Source organism: Egretta garzetta, unplaced genomic scaffold, assembly GCF_000687185.1.
Source record: "Egretta garzetta isolate BGI_Z169 unplaced genomic scaffold, ASM68718v1 scaffold270, whole genome shotgun sequence".
In the NCBI taxonomy this organism is placed as follows: domain Eukaryota; kingdom Metazoa; phylum Chordata; class Aves; order Pelecaniformes; family Ardeidae; genus Egretta; species Egretta garzetta.
In genome coordinates this window covers 2,034,782-2,052,120 of record NW_009258274.1, presented here as the reverse complement: position 1 = coordinate 2,052,120, position 17,339 = coordinate 2,034,782, and the positions used below count along the sequence as shown (strand labels likewise).

The 17,339-nt window shown below is 52.8% G+C and overlaps 1 protein-coding gene across 1 annotated transcript in view; it reads right to left on the bottom strand.

Moving 5' to 3' along the window:
- Nucleotides 1–2,108: 2,108 nt before the first annotated feature.
- Nucleotides 2,109–17,339, bottom strand: part of DPYSL3 (dihydropyrimidinase like 3) — a 17,551-nt gene continuing 2,320 nt past the window's right edge. Inside the window, exons 2-13 of the mRNA XM_009635661.2 lie at nucleotides 17,073–17,257; nucleotides 15,881–16,045; nucleotides 15,551–15,612; nucleotides 15,069–15,149; nucleotides 12,653–12,721; nucleotides 9,398–9,518; nucleotides 7,771–7,927; nucleotides 4,728–4,869; nucleotides 4,208–4,378; nucleotides 3,465–3,644; nucleotides 2,672–2,834; nucleotides 2,109–2,197 (exon numbers count right to left, since the gene is read on the bottom strand). Of these exons, the coding sequence (XP_009633956.1) occupies nucleotides 2,109–2,197; nucleotides 2,672–2,834; nucleotides 3,465–3,644; nucleotides 4,208–4,378; nucleotides 4,728–4,869; nucleotides 7,771–7,927; nucleotides 9,398–9,518; nucleotides 12,653–12,721; nucleotides 15,069–15,149; nucleotides 15,551–15,612; nucleotides 15,881–16,045; nucleotides 17,073–17,257 (1,585 nt within the window). The remainder of the gene's footprint in view (nucleotides 2,198–2,671; nucleotides 2,835–3,464; nucleotides 3,645–4,207; nucleotides 4,379–4,727; nucleotides 4,870–7,770; nucleotides 7,928–9,397; nucleotides 9,519–12,652; nucleotides 12,722–15,068; nucleotides 15,150–15,550; nucleotides 15,613–15,880; nucleotides 16,046–17,072; nucleotides 17,258–17,339) is intronic.

Below are 17,339 nucleotides of genomic sequence, written 5' to 3'. Positions count from 1 at the left end.
GATGGTCACCTCTCCAAGTACCCACAACCCAAGCGTCCCAGGCTGTCTCCCAATAGCCCACATGTTAGCTGCAACTCAGCAGCAGCATTTTTCCCGCTAACCCAGGTCTGTTATCACTGCGGGGCTGTTAGCGAGATAGCATTGTAGAGGGAGTATAATGTAAAGTACGAGAAGGACATTAAAAAATAACACCTAAGCCTCTTCTGCTTTGTAGAAGAAGAACAGATCCTCTGGGACAGGCCTTGCTCAGCCTTTAACGGGGGCAGCTTAGCAGAGGCTGCGCAGGTGCGCGATGGAGGATGGGAGGAGAAGGTTCATGGTAACAGAGTCCGTAAATCTGGGTGCTCTGGGGCCAGGCACGGCCAAGAGGGGCTGTGCCAGCAGTGGTACCTGTCCCCCACTCAGCTACAATCGCCTCTGGTGCGGGCAGTGGAGAGGTTCGTACACCATAAATGTGTTTATCTGGGGCCCCAGACAAGGAAACTGGCCCTGCTCCTCTCTGGGGAAAAAATCTGTTACTGCACAAATACCATTGGACTGGCTGACCAAAAAAAAAAACCAAACCAAAACCAGTCAAGAACTTAAATGGTAAGAACATCGCATCTTTAAAAATTCCCCAAAGACTTCTAAAACCATGTCTCCTTTCCCCTCTTCCTCTGTAAACAGAGGCACAGTCTCAGCTTAATCACTACCAGGCAGCAGGGAAAAATCTTTAATTACTTGATAGCAGAACTTCACAAAACTTCTAAGTATGAACAGCCTTCCCCACCCCTGGCACAACTGCTCTGGCATGGCCCCTTAAGGACTGCTGCATGGACAACTTGTCCTGTCTGAATTGCAGGCATGTAAAAATAAATATTTCAAGGTCAAATACTCAAGGAAGAAAAAAAAAAAAGTGTATTTATTTAGCACAGCCTAAATTGACACTTAATTTTTGTAATATTTAAAAAACAATCAAGTTTTCTTTGCATGCTTTGCAAGCTTTAGAAGGCTGTGACTCTCGGTTTGACAAACACCACTGGATAGAAGGGCAGCATTAACTCACAGGTGCCCACAGAAAACAGCCTCCAAGCTGGCCCCAGCTGGGAAGACCCAAAGACTGTGCCCAGGCAGTGCCATGTGGAGCTGGTCTCTGTCACCACACAGGTGACAGGCGCAGCTCTCGACAGGCGCTAACGGCCTGTGATGGCCAGGTCAGGCTGCAGCCAGAGACCGGACGGACAAACAGAGCAGGCTTTTACCAACACTTGCAACATGCTGCTTTGCCGATAGCTTTGCCTTGGCCTGGGAAGCTACACCAATACCCTGACACCTACAGCAGTGAGCACCACGCCGTTTCCATCCCACAGCCGGTGCCTGCACTGTAGCTCCTCCAGCTCAAACACAGCCCAGAGCGGAGCCCTGCTGCCCAGCTCGCCCGCGGGGCACAGCTTTGCACCACCCTTCCCCACACAGCAGCAGCCCACGGAAGAAAAAAAGCCAACCAGCAACACAAGTTGTTTGAAGGAACAACTTTTTTCTTTTTAATAAAGTGTACAAAGTAGTAAAACTCCTTACACGAGGTGCTGTGACAGCTGTTACAGAGATGATTCGGGCTCCCCCATGGGCCTCGTGGTGAAATACCGATGAGCGCTGGGTGGAGATGAAGGACATGAACACAACACAGACCCGCCTGCCCTTACCAGCTCCCGTGAACCTGCCCTCCCTGTCCCACACCGCGCCTCCGGCTGGCCCCCACCACTTCACCTGCCCGCCGGTTTGCCCATGCCGGGTCGTTCCCGCTGTCCCACACCGTAGCATCCCACACGCGTTCAACACGAATAACACACTGAACCGAGCGACCTGTCTGAGCAGCATGCATACAGAAAGGAAGAGTAAAAACACAATCCGACTGAACCCACAACAACAACAACAGAATTTTAAGGCTATGCATAAAACAAAATGAAGCAATATCTTTAAAGCTAGGTAGCAAGTAGCATTTGTGAAACATAAGGCTTGAGGCTTATTGATTCTTCAGAACAGGTTTATTTGCTTTTCCTTCAACACCAATGTACCATTTTTCTTCCTTCGCTTGAACAGGGATTTTGTTTCCTTCTCGGCAGGGACATTTAACTCAGGGAGGTTATGTTGGAGCGGCCTCCCGGGGGCGCGACGATGCGCTTGCTTGCTGAGCGAACGCCTTCATCAATCTGGGTACCTGGGAGAAGACAAGGAAGCATAAAGGGAAGGGGGAAAGTGAAGTTAAGAGCATTTTCTTCACAGAACTGAGCAGTCAAGCAGCCTGGGGTCTCACTGAACAGCCTCCAAAGCTATCAACAGCAACCTGCTCCCTCTCCAACTCCAGTAACCACCCAGAGATCGGCAGTAGCTTGAACGTCTCTGTAGATGCTCCTCTGTGAACAGACCCATGCAGTAAGAGCAGGGTCTGATGCTGTGCTGGCACCTCCATGGCCTTAGTCTGCCTTGTTTCTACTGCAAGGTGCAGCAGAGTGGAGGGCTGGATCCGGCCACGTCCTTTAAGGGACACACCAGGACTCACCCTGCAACGCTCCACTCTTGTGCTCAGCTTGCCCCAGGCCACCTCCCAGCTGCACCCTGCCCCAGGACAGGGGCTGGGACAGCAGGGCCAGTGGCTCTGCACTCTCCCAGCCCAGCCGCCGCGTGTGTTCACCTGACAGGCTGAATCCAGACTGATGGAGGTTCCTGACGGGGGGTGTCTGCCGCGTGGGGGATCCCCTGGTTGACCCTACAGGGGTGCCCCCCTTGGGGGTAGTGGTCAGGTCAAACACGGGTCCGTCATACATGCCCCGGGGCACGGCATGCATCTCTGCCATCTGTCAGCGGAGAGAAGAGGACAGTGACACTTCTCTGCTCCCAGGGAGCATTCTGCCATGGCAGCATTATGCTCCAGTGATCCTTGGCTCCCAGTCCCACTGCAGAGTCAATTCATACTGCCAGCCCTGTGCCCCTCCGTCCTGCAAGCCTGAGACCTCCCTGCAGTGTTGAAGCCTGGCACAAGCCCACCACCCACCTCCTGTGTGACAGCCTCCCTTCACTCCCACCCTGCAAAGTGTGCAGAGACCAGGGCAACAGGCAATCCCTCAGCATGGGTTTATGCTGTATGGATGGGGAAGGAGAAGGCCATTTTGCTCAATCTCTTTGTTTTTAATTCAGCACTTCCCTCCAGACTCCTGCTGCAGCAGGACAGCAACAAGGGCAGGCATCACCCACCATTGACCCAGCCAAGCATCTGCCTCCCGTGGTGGCGCACCATCAACACTAAGGTCAAAGTTCTCTACCCAAGCCTTAACTATCCCAGCTGTAGGTTCAAAATACACCAGTTTGCAGCACTGTCTCCAGGGTCCAGCAAGAACAGCAGAGGAAAACCAATCAGTTATTAGGAAAAAGGGCAATTTGGGCTAACAGTGTCCCAACTCTTTCTCCTGGCATCCCTGTCTTCTCACCTTCCTCCTGGCTTTAATGCGCTTGTAAACATAGTCAGGGAAAGGGCTGCTGGGCAGGAAGCGTCCAGTCCCCTGGGTCACATGCAGGTTGCCATCCTCCAGCATGATCTTCCCCTGGCATATGACAACCAGCGGGGCCCCACGTAGCTCCATGCCTTCAAAGATGTTGTATTCAGCCACCTGCAGCAACCAGGGGATGATGGTCAGGAGGGACACAAGCACTGCCTGCCCACTCAGGGCTGTTTAGTCCCCACACCTCGTTGCTGAAGTCACCAGTGCAGGGAGAGGACACCTGTAAAAGCCTTGTCTGTCCCCCTCCTTTAGTTCATTAGTCCATCACACTAAGAACCCACCAGAGCTCCCAACATGAGCTAGGACCTGCTGCTTCGGAGCTCACTCTGAGCAAGGACTCCAACAGAGGAGGGCAGGACCTAAGCTCAAGGCAAGGCATGAACAAAGCATGCTGGCAAAGCCAGGGAAAATTTGTACCTGGAAGAGGAACACAGATAAGGAGAAATGTGTGTCCTTGCACCTGCGTGGGCCAGGCTCAGGAGAAAAGCAACTCAGCAGGGTGAGACAAGCCCCTAATCACAGCTGGCATCGCCCAGAGCCTGGACGCAGTCCCTCCTCCCCAGAGCCCAGCACGGCAGGGCAGCACCAAGCTCCCAGCAGCCAGGTAGCCTTTATACAGTGCTACTCGCACCCCACCCTCCAGCATTCCCACAGACGAGCAGAGAGCTTACAGATTGATGGGTTTTTGCTGTGACGATCTTCACTGCATCAGGATCCCATATAACCAGATCGCTGTCCGAGCCCACTGCTATTCTCCCTTTCCGTGGGTACAGGTTGAAGATCTTTGCAGCGTTAGTGCTCGTCACAGCCACAAACTGGTTTTCATCCATCTTTCCTGTGGCCTGCTCAGACACAAAGAGAACTAAGTACTCTTTTGGGGAAAGGGAGAGTAAGAGCCTCGGGAAGCACCAGACTCACTCCCATACAAGCCACTGGTCGGCTGGGCCCAGACTGCTGTGGCTGATCCTACTAGTGGTGCCAGACAGACCAAAAACTGGGGGCATAGTCGCAGCTCCTGGCTGTTCACCCTGAAGCTGTGACAGCTGCCTCTCCTGCTCTGGCTTGTTTTGACTCCCAAAGCCAGACTGGAGACAAGCAGCTGGGTGCCCAGCTCTGCGGGGACGAGAACACGGGTGTCGGAGGTTCCCATCAATCTTGCCCACTCTGCCCTCTCCCTGGAGTGACTCTTACCACTGCCTTGTCCCAGATGACAGACATTCGTTCCTCTATGCCGTTGGTCCCTTCCGGGATTGCCGTGAAGTTGTCTTTTCCAATTGCTTTCTGTGCAGTGCTGAATGTACAGTGGGCACTTCCTGAAACCTGCAGGTCACCACTGAGGGGAGGTGGTAACAAAAGCATCATCAGACGTTTTGCGGTCAGACAACAGCAGGGACACAAGGGACATGGATCTCCTCTGGGCACGGGCAGCCCCTGGCTCAGCTCTGTTTTACTCTGCACCTCTGTTTCTACAGTCCCTCAGCCTGAAGGCTTCCACCCGACTCGGCCCTGCAGCGGCCGCGTCACCTGGGGACACAGAGGCAAGAGAGCTCTGCCACACCGTGCTGCCCGCCTAGGGCATGGACAGCGTCTTGCACACAAGAGGAGTCACAGCTTGGCTCCCATGGAAAACACCCCGGAGAACAGGGTGGCCTTTGTGCCAAGCCAAAAGATGTCCTTCCATACATTTGCATTAACACAAAGGGAAAAGACATCTCAGGTCTGCTTGGGAGAGCAGCCTTTCTGCCACACGGGGTGGAAGAGGCCCCTCCACCCGAGGACTGTTTCCCCCCAGACAGACCTTTTGTTGTGTACTGCCAGCTCCTGCACCCTGAGGGGCAAGCACAGCCCTCCCCTGCCCCACGGGAAGCCTGCTGCAGGCAGGCATCACCCCTGTCTCTGGGAGAGGGGATGCAGCTGCAGGAGCGGGCTTACATGGGGCTGAGCCTGTGGGCTGCCCACCACTTGCACTGCCAACCTTCCCCAGGGAGGAGAGCACCTCAGCCCGGCTCAGGGCTCTGGCCTGAGACATTTTGTCTGGCAGGAGCTCACCTCTTGGCCCCGCATGGACACTTGCAGCATGAGCTGCAGCAGAAGTAGCTGGCAGCACCCACCAAGAAGGTGGGCTTGTAAGTGCAGGCTGGCCCAAGCTGCAGCATCTCTGCCACATCACTGCCACAAAAACAAACACCCTCCCAGCCACATGTAGATCTGACAGTGGGATGAAGAGAGTCAGGGCTCCCCAGAAGCAGCTCTCTCCAGGAGGCCCAGGAAAGCTTCACTGCAGCACTCTACAGTGGCTGCTGCCCAATGCTGTTACCCAGACCCCTCTGCCCAGAAAGGGCCACTGGTCGGATGAGATGCCCTGACCCATTCTGTTCCTGACAGCAGTGGCAAAGGGCAGGAACAGGCAGAGCCAGCGAGCTGCCAACAGGCAGGGCAGGGCGAGGAGCTGCCCGTGGCTCCCTGGAAGTCACCCAGATGCTGCTGGGTCCTCTGGAAGCAGGGGACAGGCAGCGGTTGGAAAGTCATTGCTGCCAGGCAAAAGGAAGCAGACCAAGACAAGCCAGCTCCCAGCACTGCCCACGTGTGGCAAGTGGCCTCGAGCAGCTGGCTCCCAGACCTGCTGCACCTGAGCCCAGGATGGCGTGGACACAATGGCTCTGCTCAGGGCTGCGAATCAGCCCTAATCCACTGGTAATCTCCATCTTCCTCTGATAATTTCTGCCATATGTCTGACTGACTGCACAGCCAGAGTCCCAGGCTGACGACACAACATGCTTCCTAATCTCCACCAGATTTGTCCCGGTGGAAGAAAAAAAGCCATCCCACCTTGCTGGAGCCTCGCAGCCTCTCCTCCTGCTTAAGCCTCACAGAAAACAGCACGGGAAAGGCATCAGGACAGACATTTGTCCCGGTGGAAGAAAAAAAGCCATCCCACCTCGCTGGAGCCTCGCAGCCTCTCCTCCTGATTAAGCCTCACAGAAAACAGCGCAGGAAAGGCATCAGGACAGACACCTGTGGGCTGCAGGGACTCAGAAGTGCTCTTGCCTCTCCTTTTGAGGTGTGGGGTAAATTTGAAGTGGAAGGGAAGGATTAGAAAGCCAGTTCAGGAGCTGGGCTCACTTTCCCCTGCCAGTCCCTAAGACCTGCACCTATTTCATACAACCAGACTGCGCAGAGGCATATCTTGCTCATGGACCACAGCAAAATCCAGGATGAGGAGCATATTCAGACCCCAAATGCACCAGCATCTCTCTTAGGCCAGCCATGGCGTCTCCAACCTGGCACAACCCAGGTTTATTCTAATGTGCCCCTCTGCTGAAACACCTCTTACTGACCACTCATCCCTTGCTCATCTAGTCAGAGATGTTTCCAGCATTACCTCAAAGGTCATTTCCATTTACAACCCCCCCAGTGTCAGTCGTCCTTGGCTAACACAAACCAGCTGCCACGCGCACAGTTCAGCATGCAAACACAGGCTGAGAGGGGCGTGCGATTCACACGTGGCACGTGGACATGAGCTCTGCGTCCCTAGCTGCTGCGCATGCCTTGCCAGTGAGAGGATGGAGTATAACTGTGAAAGGTCGAAGCAAATTGCTGAAGTGCTTTTATTGTGTGCTCTCTATTTTCAACAAATCCCTTCCCCGCCCCCTTGCTTTCAGGGTGAAAAAGCGACCTACCATCCCTGTCAGAGGCACAGAAGCTGCCCTTAAAGGCCTCGTGCACTCTGCAGGCTGTACTACTGCTAACCTGTTGCATTCGACTGCTTTGTATTTGACTGGTGGGCCCCACCAGCTTGTGACACTCATAACCCCTCCACCTTCTCCTGCACCATCGCAACCCAGGCAGCCATTCCCCACCCCGCATGTGCAGAAGGGCTTCTCCAACTTGGTGAATGCTCTCATTGACAAGTCTGTGTTAGCTGGTCCTCATTTCTTTGTCTTCTTCAGGGCATTTAAAATGGTTCATGACTACTTGCCCTAGTAGTTTTCTTATTACTGATGTTAAGCTCTGCTGCCTCTCCTCTGTTCTCCCTCCACTCTCAGGGATAAGCCACCACAGCTCTGAGTCAGAGCCGTTTCATCAGTCAGCTCATGAAATACCTGCAGTGAAGTGGCTCAGGTTGGACTAATGTCTATGCTGCCCGGGTACTCCCTAATCACTTCCCTCCCTGTTTGAGGCCAGAGTCCACTTCTTCCCACGAGCAGCATCACCCAGCAGAACTGTCACTCACCTGGCCAGGAGGGAGTTGATGTAGTCAGGGGTTGTTGGGTCTGGGCTCAGAGGTGGAGAGACCACAAATGCTGCAGCCTTGGCCCAGTTCTTGCTCCAGTAGTGGGTCCCATCAGTCCCGAGACTGGCAGTGATTGGCTCACCAAACACCACATTTCCTGGAAAGGGGGACAGAAAGGACACTGTTTTGGTGGAGCCTCGAGGCACTCTCTGTCCCACAGCACTACCAACAGCCTGCCGTGCCCAGAAGACACCCAGACCCATGTCGGGCTGTCCTATGCTGCCTGCTTGGACCTCAGGTGCTGGGGCAGGCAGGAGGAACAGCAAGGCCCACATTGGTGTCAGGGGCAAGCCCTACCCACCATCCCCATAGGGCCCTCCCGCTCAAAGGCACAGGTCCTGCTGGTGCTGGTAGGAGCACAGCATGGGAAGGCACGGCCGCAGAGCTGTGTTCCCCAGAAGACACCAGAGAGATGAATGATGCTGGCAACCTGGCCTCCTGCCCCAGCAGATAGCTGCTTCCCAGCCCGCCCTGCCCCAGCCATGGTCCTGGGAAGCAAGGCCCCCAGTCCCCCCGTGCAAGCACTGGTGTCCCTGTGCCGTAGCAGGGGCCATTTCATCCTGCTGACTTTCAGCCCAAGAGCAACAGCCGTGTGTCAGAGCTGACTGGCAGCACAGGCACACCTGGCAGGGGTCAGGCAATTCAATAAGAAATCACAGCCCAAAACTGGGCAGGCAGACCACAACATGGCCTGACACTGATCCCATGCTGGGCTGACAACCAAGTCTCTCACAATGTCCTTCACCATCATCTCCTGTGCATTCTTTCTCCTTTAGCCCTCGTAAATATTTACCACGTGCCACTAAAGAGCTGGCAGGCTCGTCCCCCTCTCCTGTTCCTCACTCGCCAGGGGAGAGGGGAGCAGCTGGTGACCAAGGGCTTTTTGCAAAGGAGGGCTTGTCATGCTGATAAACTAGGATGGGGATTGAGAAATTGTGCTTTTCTTTCCAAACTCTACAGCCTGGGCAAGTGCTTCTGGGAGACACTTGTTATGTCCCACAGTTACCAACTCCACCAAGACCCTCTCTACAAATGCATTTTCTGCATTTCCCCCCACTGCCTTTTTACAGAGGCTCCCTGAACACAGCTGTGGACACGCACACATGTGCGTGTGGAGAGTCCCTGTGTTCCACCACCAGTGACAAATGGAGCCTCCCAGCCCCCTGAAAAGGCACCCAGGCACCCCTGAGGGGCCAGCACTTCAAAGGGAGGCTGGAACTATCTGCAGCAGCTCAAACCACTTGCACGTGGATTGGACTAGTCTCCTCAGAGAACCCTTCACAGCCACAAACTTTGGTGATAAACTGCTCCTACCTGTGACCCACATGTTCATGTTACCTGACGTGACAACAGAACTTGGCTCCATGTGGCCTGGTGCAGTGTCCCTGTGCCCTTCAGAGTTCAGGTGAATCCCTGAATTAACTGTTCCCCAGCAGAAGGGGAAGCATTTGAGGCACAGTTGGTGGTCTTGGCAAAACAACCCCGAGGACATGGGGACCACTGAATCCAGCTGTCCAGGATCCCAGTGGCAACAGCAAAGCTGTGTGCAGCAGCAGCTGCCACTCACCTTTTTTTCTGGCTTGTGAGATGAGGTCAGCGGCGCTTTTGCTCATCACTTTAGTCACGTAGAGAGGACAGTTGGTCTGGCTGGCAATAGTGATGGCCCGGAAGACAGCTTCTGCTTCCAGCTGGAAGAAAGAACGGTGCACGGCTGCAGAGGAGCATTGGGTGGGCAGGGAAGAACCCCTGTTCCTCTCGGCACACCATGGATTGCTGCCAACACCCTGTGCCCTCTCACTCTCACCCTTGACAACTCCCCAAGGGCAGGTTCATCAGGGAGACCTGACAGAGAAGGTTCAGTCTCCCTAGGGCCCAGCCCAACCCACAGGCTACAGCCACATGATGCTCAGCAGGGGAACGCTGCCGGGATGGTGCTCGGGGGCCAGCAAAGAGCTGCATCTGCTGTTTTTTCCACTGCCTGTTTCCAGCAAGCCCAACAGCCAGAGAAGGCCAGGGACTGCACCCGTGCCCAACAGCACAGCTCAACAGGCTGAGGCCAGGCACCGAAAGGGTCTGCCCCTTCAAACCACTCACTGCTCCAGGCTCTCCTGCAGCTGCGTTTGGTTTAACCAAATGTCACTGTCGTGGTTTAACCCCAGCTGGCAACCAGGCCCCACAGAGCTGCTCACTCGCTCCCCCCCGGTGGGATGGGGGAGAGAATCAGAAGGGTGAAAGTGAGAAAACTCGTGGGTTAAGATCAAGACAGTTTAATAGGTAAAGCAAAAGCTGTGCACACAAGCAAAGCAAAGCAAGGAATTAATTCCCTACTCCCCATGGGCAGGCAGGGGTTCAACCATCCCCAGGAAAGCAGGGCTCCATCACGCGTAATGGTTACTTGGAAGATAAATGCCGTCACTCCGAACAGCCCCCCTTCCTTCTTCCCCCAGCTTTATAAGCTAAGCATGATGTCATATGGTATGGAATATCCCCTAGGTCAGTTGGGGTCAGCTGTCCTGGCTGTGCACCCTCCCAGCTTCTTGTGCACCCCCAGCCTCCTCACTGGTGGGGTGGGGTGAGGAGCAGCAAAGGCCTTGACTCTGTGTAAGCACTGATCAGCAGTAATTAAACTATCCCTGTATTATCAATGTTGTTTCCAGCACAAATCCAAAACATACCCCCATAGTAGCTACTATGAAGAAAATTAACTTTACCCCAGCTAAAACCAGCAGTCACCCTGCCTGCCACTGGGGTGCAGCAAGCTATGCGCTGGCAGGCTGTTCGCATCAGGGTCTGGCTGTCCTGCGATGCAGCTGCTCTCGTCCCAGCCTGCTGACGCCCGCCCCGTGTTTCACTCTCCTGCTGCTAGCGGAGGGTGGATTTCCATCACAAGGGATATCTTTGGACTATTACATCAGCCTGTGCTCAGCCTGAGCTCAACCCCAGAATTTCTCCAAGTGTTTGCTCTACAGCTTGGCTTCAAGCTTCGGCATGAGAAAGTTCAAAACAGAAGCCTTAAAAAGACAATGTACCAATCGGCTAGATCCCGGGGGAGGCTGGGGCTGCCAGCTGCAGGGAACGCAGTAACCGCCTGCGGGCCAGGTCCTGTAAGCTTAACTCTAACGGCAGCAGGAAAAGCAGCCCACTGCACCCAGGCACACATACACCTGTACACCCCTCGTATTTCTGCAGGCCTATTTGCTGCACAGCAAAACAAGCTTTATCTCTTCTGCTTACTCTTTAAACAGAAGCTTAAGCAAGAAAATATTTTTATCGGTGCCTTTATGGACTTGAGTAGTTGACGGGGTTTAACATGTGGACAGGAGCAAACAGAGCCATCACTGAACACCAGGTTACAATCTGGAGCAGCACCATCTTACCCTACCAAACAACCACCATCACCTGACAGAAGAGCATGTCTTTAACCCCCACCGAGGTCCCTCAGGACAGAGCACACCCATGGAGCTATGGACCACCCTCCCAATGCTTTGCCATCAACCTGCAGACTTTAGGGGGGGGTAGCAGGGTCATTTGTGTGCTACGTAATGTTTTCCCAGGTAGAGGATGTTCTGGAAGAGGGACATTGTTTATTTTCAAAGGCAGTAAGATCTGAATTTGGCTGAACAGACGCTATCTAGAGCTTTCTTGCACTGCTCTCAGCTGCCTTATGCTTTAATGGCATTTCAAGATCAAACACTCAACAATGTTTTACTGGCTTTGGATGAGGAGAACCGCAGTGCTGTCTTATGATAATAGGACAGTTCTCAAATCCTGGCACAACCACAGCATCCCATAATGGTGGGTTAGCTTGCCAACTAGTGGCAATGGGTCTAGAGCCATAAAAATAAATGGCAGTTTACACGCAGAGGGACTCTGATCTACGGTATTTGACACTGAGTCTCTTCCCTGTACAGAAAAATGCTTTACAGTCTCATATGTCAAAGAGAATAAGCTCTGTATTACACTAGGCTATATATGTTGTTACCAGCCATAATACCATCAACTTCTTACACTTCCAGTTTACACCAACTGATTTTACTTCCACCAGACCCTGAAGTACAAATCTGTCCCTGTGCTCTCCTGCTTGGCTTTGCTACTAATTTGTACCAAATTCCTATTGTTTTCTTCTTTCATGTGCTGTGGAAAGTTAAAAGCACCTCTCAGCAGGGAGCTATCTCAAGAAAACCTATCTAAAATTAGACTCAACTCAGATTAGTGGACCAAACAGAAAAATACCCTGCGAGCTAAAATTAGAAGTAATCTAATTAGTGTCTTGACAATGATTTGTAACAAGGAAACTCCCCCTCTCCTTCCCTCCCTCTCCATCCACCAATGGCTTTGTCCGTCTGATTTTGAAATGCACTTTAGACCCTAAGCAGACATTAAGCAGGAAGAGGCTGGAATCTGTCTGCACTCAGACAGACAGGAACAGTGAATTTTCAGAGGAACTAAAACTTGCCATTTCATTCTTCTCAGGCCTACTTACACCCATGGAGTCACCTATATAAGACAAATGCCCCCAAACCAACCCCAGTGTTGCTACAGCCATACAGATCTTTTTATTGATTGATTAATCTCTGGGAGACTCAGAAGTCCTCATCTCTGCTAGGAGACTTGAGCAAGACTGAAAAATGTCACAAACGCATCTCTTGCTCTTTCCTGAGCTGATGATGACAGTACTGCCTGTATAAACGGATACCCATAGATGCATACGCGCACACAGCCCTGATGCTTGCTTGGCCCCGCTAAATACACTAAGCCCTACCATGACTTTTGGGGAAAGCCCTTCAGTGCAGCAAGGCTGGTACCATCCTTTGGATCTTACCTCCTCAGGTCTGCTCAGCACGTGGCCCTCAGGGCCGGTTATTCCCATCTCCAACATCCTGGTTTGTTCCTAGGAAAGGACAGAGGGACATTGTAAGACTGTGAAACTATCAACCACACAGAAAAGCAGAACGCTCCTGCATCGAGCGCTTCCCTCAGGACTGCCACCACCTTACTGCCACCACCCTGTGTCCTACGGGACCACCGTGCATGGTGAGAGGCTGCTGCACCCTCAAGGGGTTTGAGAGGGAAAGGGGGAGGATGGGGAAACTGGAGTGCTTGGAGGGAGCATGGACACCAATTAAAACCTCTTTGATGAAACAAGCACAGTGTGGAATAAAAAGGGTGCAAAACTCCCCAGCTCCATGAACAGCATTTGATGTCTACAGTCCCTTTCCAAGGCCCTCCCTGGCTCTACTTCTGAAAAGCAAGTAGTCCAAGCAGAAACTATGGAGAAAACAATCATTAAAGCCAGTAAAAAAAAAGTGTCCTCCCAAGGATACCCCTGGGTCCCCAGTGCTTTTTCATCATTTGGATATCAGCCAGGGCTAAATCCTGTCCTATATCAACTTCTGTAGTAGCTGGTGGTGTGAGGTGTTGATTCCTGAATTAACAGTATCCCAAGTATTTTGCTGTTATAAATAAGGACCCTGGATAATTGTGTGTGCGCGTACTGTGTGCACTGGCCTGCCTATCTCCTGTCTGTACTCTAGAGATTTCTCTCATATTCCCTCATTCCAAACATCTCCCTTGGACAGAAGTCAAAGGAAACACGCAGGGGGACTTCATAGCCTGCCCTGACCAAGGCAGTCGGGAATCTTTCTGAACCTCACACCTTCATCCATGTGCTGTCACTGCCTGTGGCAATGCACATCTGCTCCCACCCAACCCCTGCCCTTGGCTTGCAGAAACCACGTGCAATTGCACAACACGCAACACCTCTTCAAGAGATGTCAGGGGGCATAAAGTGGATGAACAGCAGCAGTAATAGTAAGCCTGTAAGCAAGCAGTTTTATGTGCTTTTTCTTGTGTCTTGTAGAGTCCTGAGCGTATTATGGGCATTAAATAACGCCACCAGTCTGCGTCAGGACCGTGTAACTCCAGCAAGGATGACAGATATGTTCACAGATGTTGGAGGAGTGTATCAAAGACTGAGGCTGCATGGCAGGTGAATGCTGCATTGTTACCTCCTCTGATACCTTCTCTGCCACAGTGAAAGTGCCAAGAGAAGACTTGACAATATTCTTCTCATGTCTTGCTCTTCACCCACCATGAAGCACTCTCCCACCACCTACAGCACGTCAGAGTCTGAAGTCTGGAGCTCTGCTCACGTCCTATTTCTGTTCAGGCCATGCATCACATCTTTTCCCCTGCAACCTCCTCTCCTATGTTGACCAAACTCTGGCTAAACACACAGTTGCCAGGACCACTGAAAGTAAAGTGGACTGATGGACTGAAATAGGGAATGGAGAGGACAAATCCCCTGCCTTCTTTCTGGGAACCACCACCAGCAGATGACCACAAGCATCACATCTCTGTGCTAACAACACACTGAGCCCTACACCAGTCTGTGATGTTTCAATCAGTCCTGACAGAAGGAAGCAATTCCCAGGGCTGTGAAGTGCTACCAACGAATAGCTTTGGGGCATTTTGTGGTTAGGCTGGTGCTGAAGCAGAGATACACTCTAGCCAAAACAATTCCTCTGACCACTCTCTTTTTTCATGTGAAAGAGTCCTCCAATTGTGCACTGCAACTCTACAAAGTCCAAAGAAAAACTCATTCTTGTAGTCTGAGAGGATGTTCGAAGGATGACCTCTTACTTCACAGTCCTTCAACGCCCAAGAATGAGAGACAGGAAAAAACAAGTAGTTACAGAGCATAACTGAGCAACGTCTTCTCTGTCTTAATAAAAATCAAAACATTTGGACTTTCTCTCATCCAGCACCAATTACAACACAGCAGGCCAATACAGCCTACCCGCTTGAACACCAAACCACATCCCTCATAACAATTCCCTTGCACATCCAGCTCCATTAGCTGGCTGCTTGCTTACAGCAGGAAGAAAATTCCTCTCTTGCCGCAGCACTTTTCAATACACTTTAACTCTCTTAGCTGATTATGTGCAAGGCAAAAGTCTGTGCCTCTCCACACCAAAGAAGAGCTGCATTTGGAGCGAACATACTTGATGGCCTACTCTCTTCCATTTAGATAATCGCTAATTCACTATTTCAGATTCACTTAGAGACCACATATTAACAGCAGAAAATCTTGGTAAATTTGATACTGCTCCTGAGCAGCAAAGAGATCACCTTTCAAAAGATGTCCACGCAGCTTTAGAGTAATTTTGCTAATGCCCCTCACTGAATCTGCCTGGGACAGATTTTCAGTCCCCACTACCAGAAGAGTAATTAGTTACCTGTGCAATTATATCCCCATTTTCAGCGTGAACTTGAGCTATGGCACCCAGCTCCGCCAGACAGCTGAATATCTCATACAGCTAAAACAGAGACAAGAAAAAATTATTACTGAGCAGACAGACTGCCCTGGCCTGTGCATGGCCTCGGCACCCTGCATGGCCCTTCAGCCGAAGGCCCTGGTGGCAGCAGAGCCTGGCGTGGGCACACCGGGACCAGCACTGGCCATGCCAGGTGGCGCTCTCCAAAGGCTGAGGCCGCCAGTGGATGCTCTCAGTGATCGCCACGCCAGACCTCTGCCTCCACCTGCAGTGCAGGAGCCCGGCCGGCTGGCGGCTAGCACACCATGCCCACAGCCCAGGGGCAGCCCTCCCAAGGCAGCAAGGGCAGAGGGGTCAGTGGGCTGCCTGCTGCCTCGGCCTCCCTGCGCCCAGCATGGCTGCCATCCTCCGGGCTGCCCCAAGGCAGTGATGGGGGGTCTCACCTCGGTGTTCGACATCTGGTACAAATCCTTGTAGGCCATGTATACCATGAAGGAGTTAACTCCTAAGGGCAGAGCAGAGAGGAGAGAGGGGTGAGCCAGGTCTCTCCCTCCCAGGTCCAGTCAGGCTGCCCGCTCTAGGCTGCCTTCCCCACCAGTTCATCTGCAGGGCACAACTCCTGCTCGTGGCTGTGCAGGATCCCAGCGGGCACTCGACAGCAAGAGGACGGACAACAGCACGGTCACCCCTTGCCCTCCTCCCACCGGGACCACCCCGCAGCGAGGGGACGCGGCTCGTCAAGGCCCGCGCACCGGCAGCGGTGGGCAGCAAACCTTTCTCTTGGACCATGGTGGGCAGCTCCTGCCGGATGCGGTCGCTCCAGCGGGGGATGTCCACGTGCAGCGCATAGTCGCAGCAAGCCTTCCCATCAGCCCACTCCCGCCACCGCTCCAATGCCTCCACCAGGCTGGACTCTGGGTCTGGCACCACGTGGTCCACTGCAGAGGCATAGCGAGGGCAAGGGGTGGGCAAGGGCTCCCAGCCCGGGCCACCCCACCATGGTCCTGCGTGCTAGCAGGCATCTCCCTGATCCCAGGCTTGTATCCTCAGCAGCTTCAGGGCACCTCTGAAGAGCTCTCCATCACCTCCACAACTTGCCTGGGCTCCTCCAAGTGCATTTATTGGCAGGGAAGCACACAGAGCCTTTGCTTAATGGCCTTTGGCATGGGACCAGGGGCTTTTACAGGCTTCTGCTGAGAAATCAGCTGAAAGCTAAGGGGCCTTGTCCTTCCTCACCCCCTCTTCCACCCCATTAACACATAGCCTTCTCCCACATTGCAATACTAATGCACCTTTTATTGCTCACCATGCCCTGCCAGAGTCCATTTCACACAACTCATTTTTTTGGCCCAGGGGAAGGAGAAACGGTGAGGGGAGGGCAAAACCCCTGCCCTTTACTGGAAGGATCAACAGTTGCTCCTGCATCCCAAGAAACCCTGCAGTGCACACAGCTGCAACCACTGCACATCAATAAAGCAGGACCTCAAACCAGTGCACGGCTGCGACCTTCTCCCTTTCCTTTCTCGTTAACACTGTTTATTTCTAAGCAGTGCAGGATGCCAGGACATTGCTCTGTTCCTCTGCTCAGAGTCATCTGAGCATCATGCTGCCCTATTTTTATCGAACAGGGAAAAAAAAAGTTATGCTGTTTTTCCTTTTTGGGGGTTCCAGGGGCACCAGTGGCCACAGACAAAGAAGCACTGCAGAACACAGGATCTGCAAGGGCAAGGGGTCCTACACAAATCTCCTTTCCCACCACTTCAGTATTACTAAGGATCCCAAAGATTCATCCCGCTCCTCACTCTCGAGTCTGCATTGACAGAGATCACAGAAAAGATGAGGACACTGTCATGGACCTTTAAAACAAAGATGACTGAGAAAAGCAAAGAGAGAGAAAGAAACAACTGAGCAACATTCCAAGTGTGATAGGTGCTGTCACATGCAGGACCTGCCTGCTGCACTCACTGATCATGGTGGTTCCACCAGCCAGGGCTGCTTTCGTCCCTTGGAAGAAATCATCCACAGCTGTCATCCCCTTGTATGGCATCTGCAGGCGAGTGTGGACATCAATTCCTCCAGGGATCACCATCTTCCCATTGGCTTCTATGGTTTTGACCCCTCCAGGGACAATCAGATTGTCTCCAATCTGCCTGATGAAATCATACCAAGATGGTGAGCCACGTGCAAAGGAAACCCAGCCGCCACAGAATCAATGAACCATTCCCTTAGGGA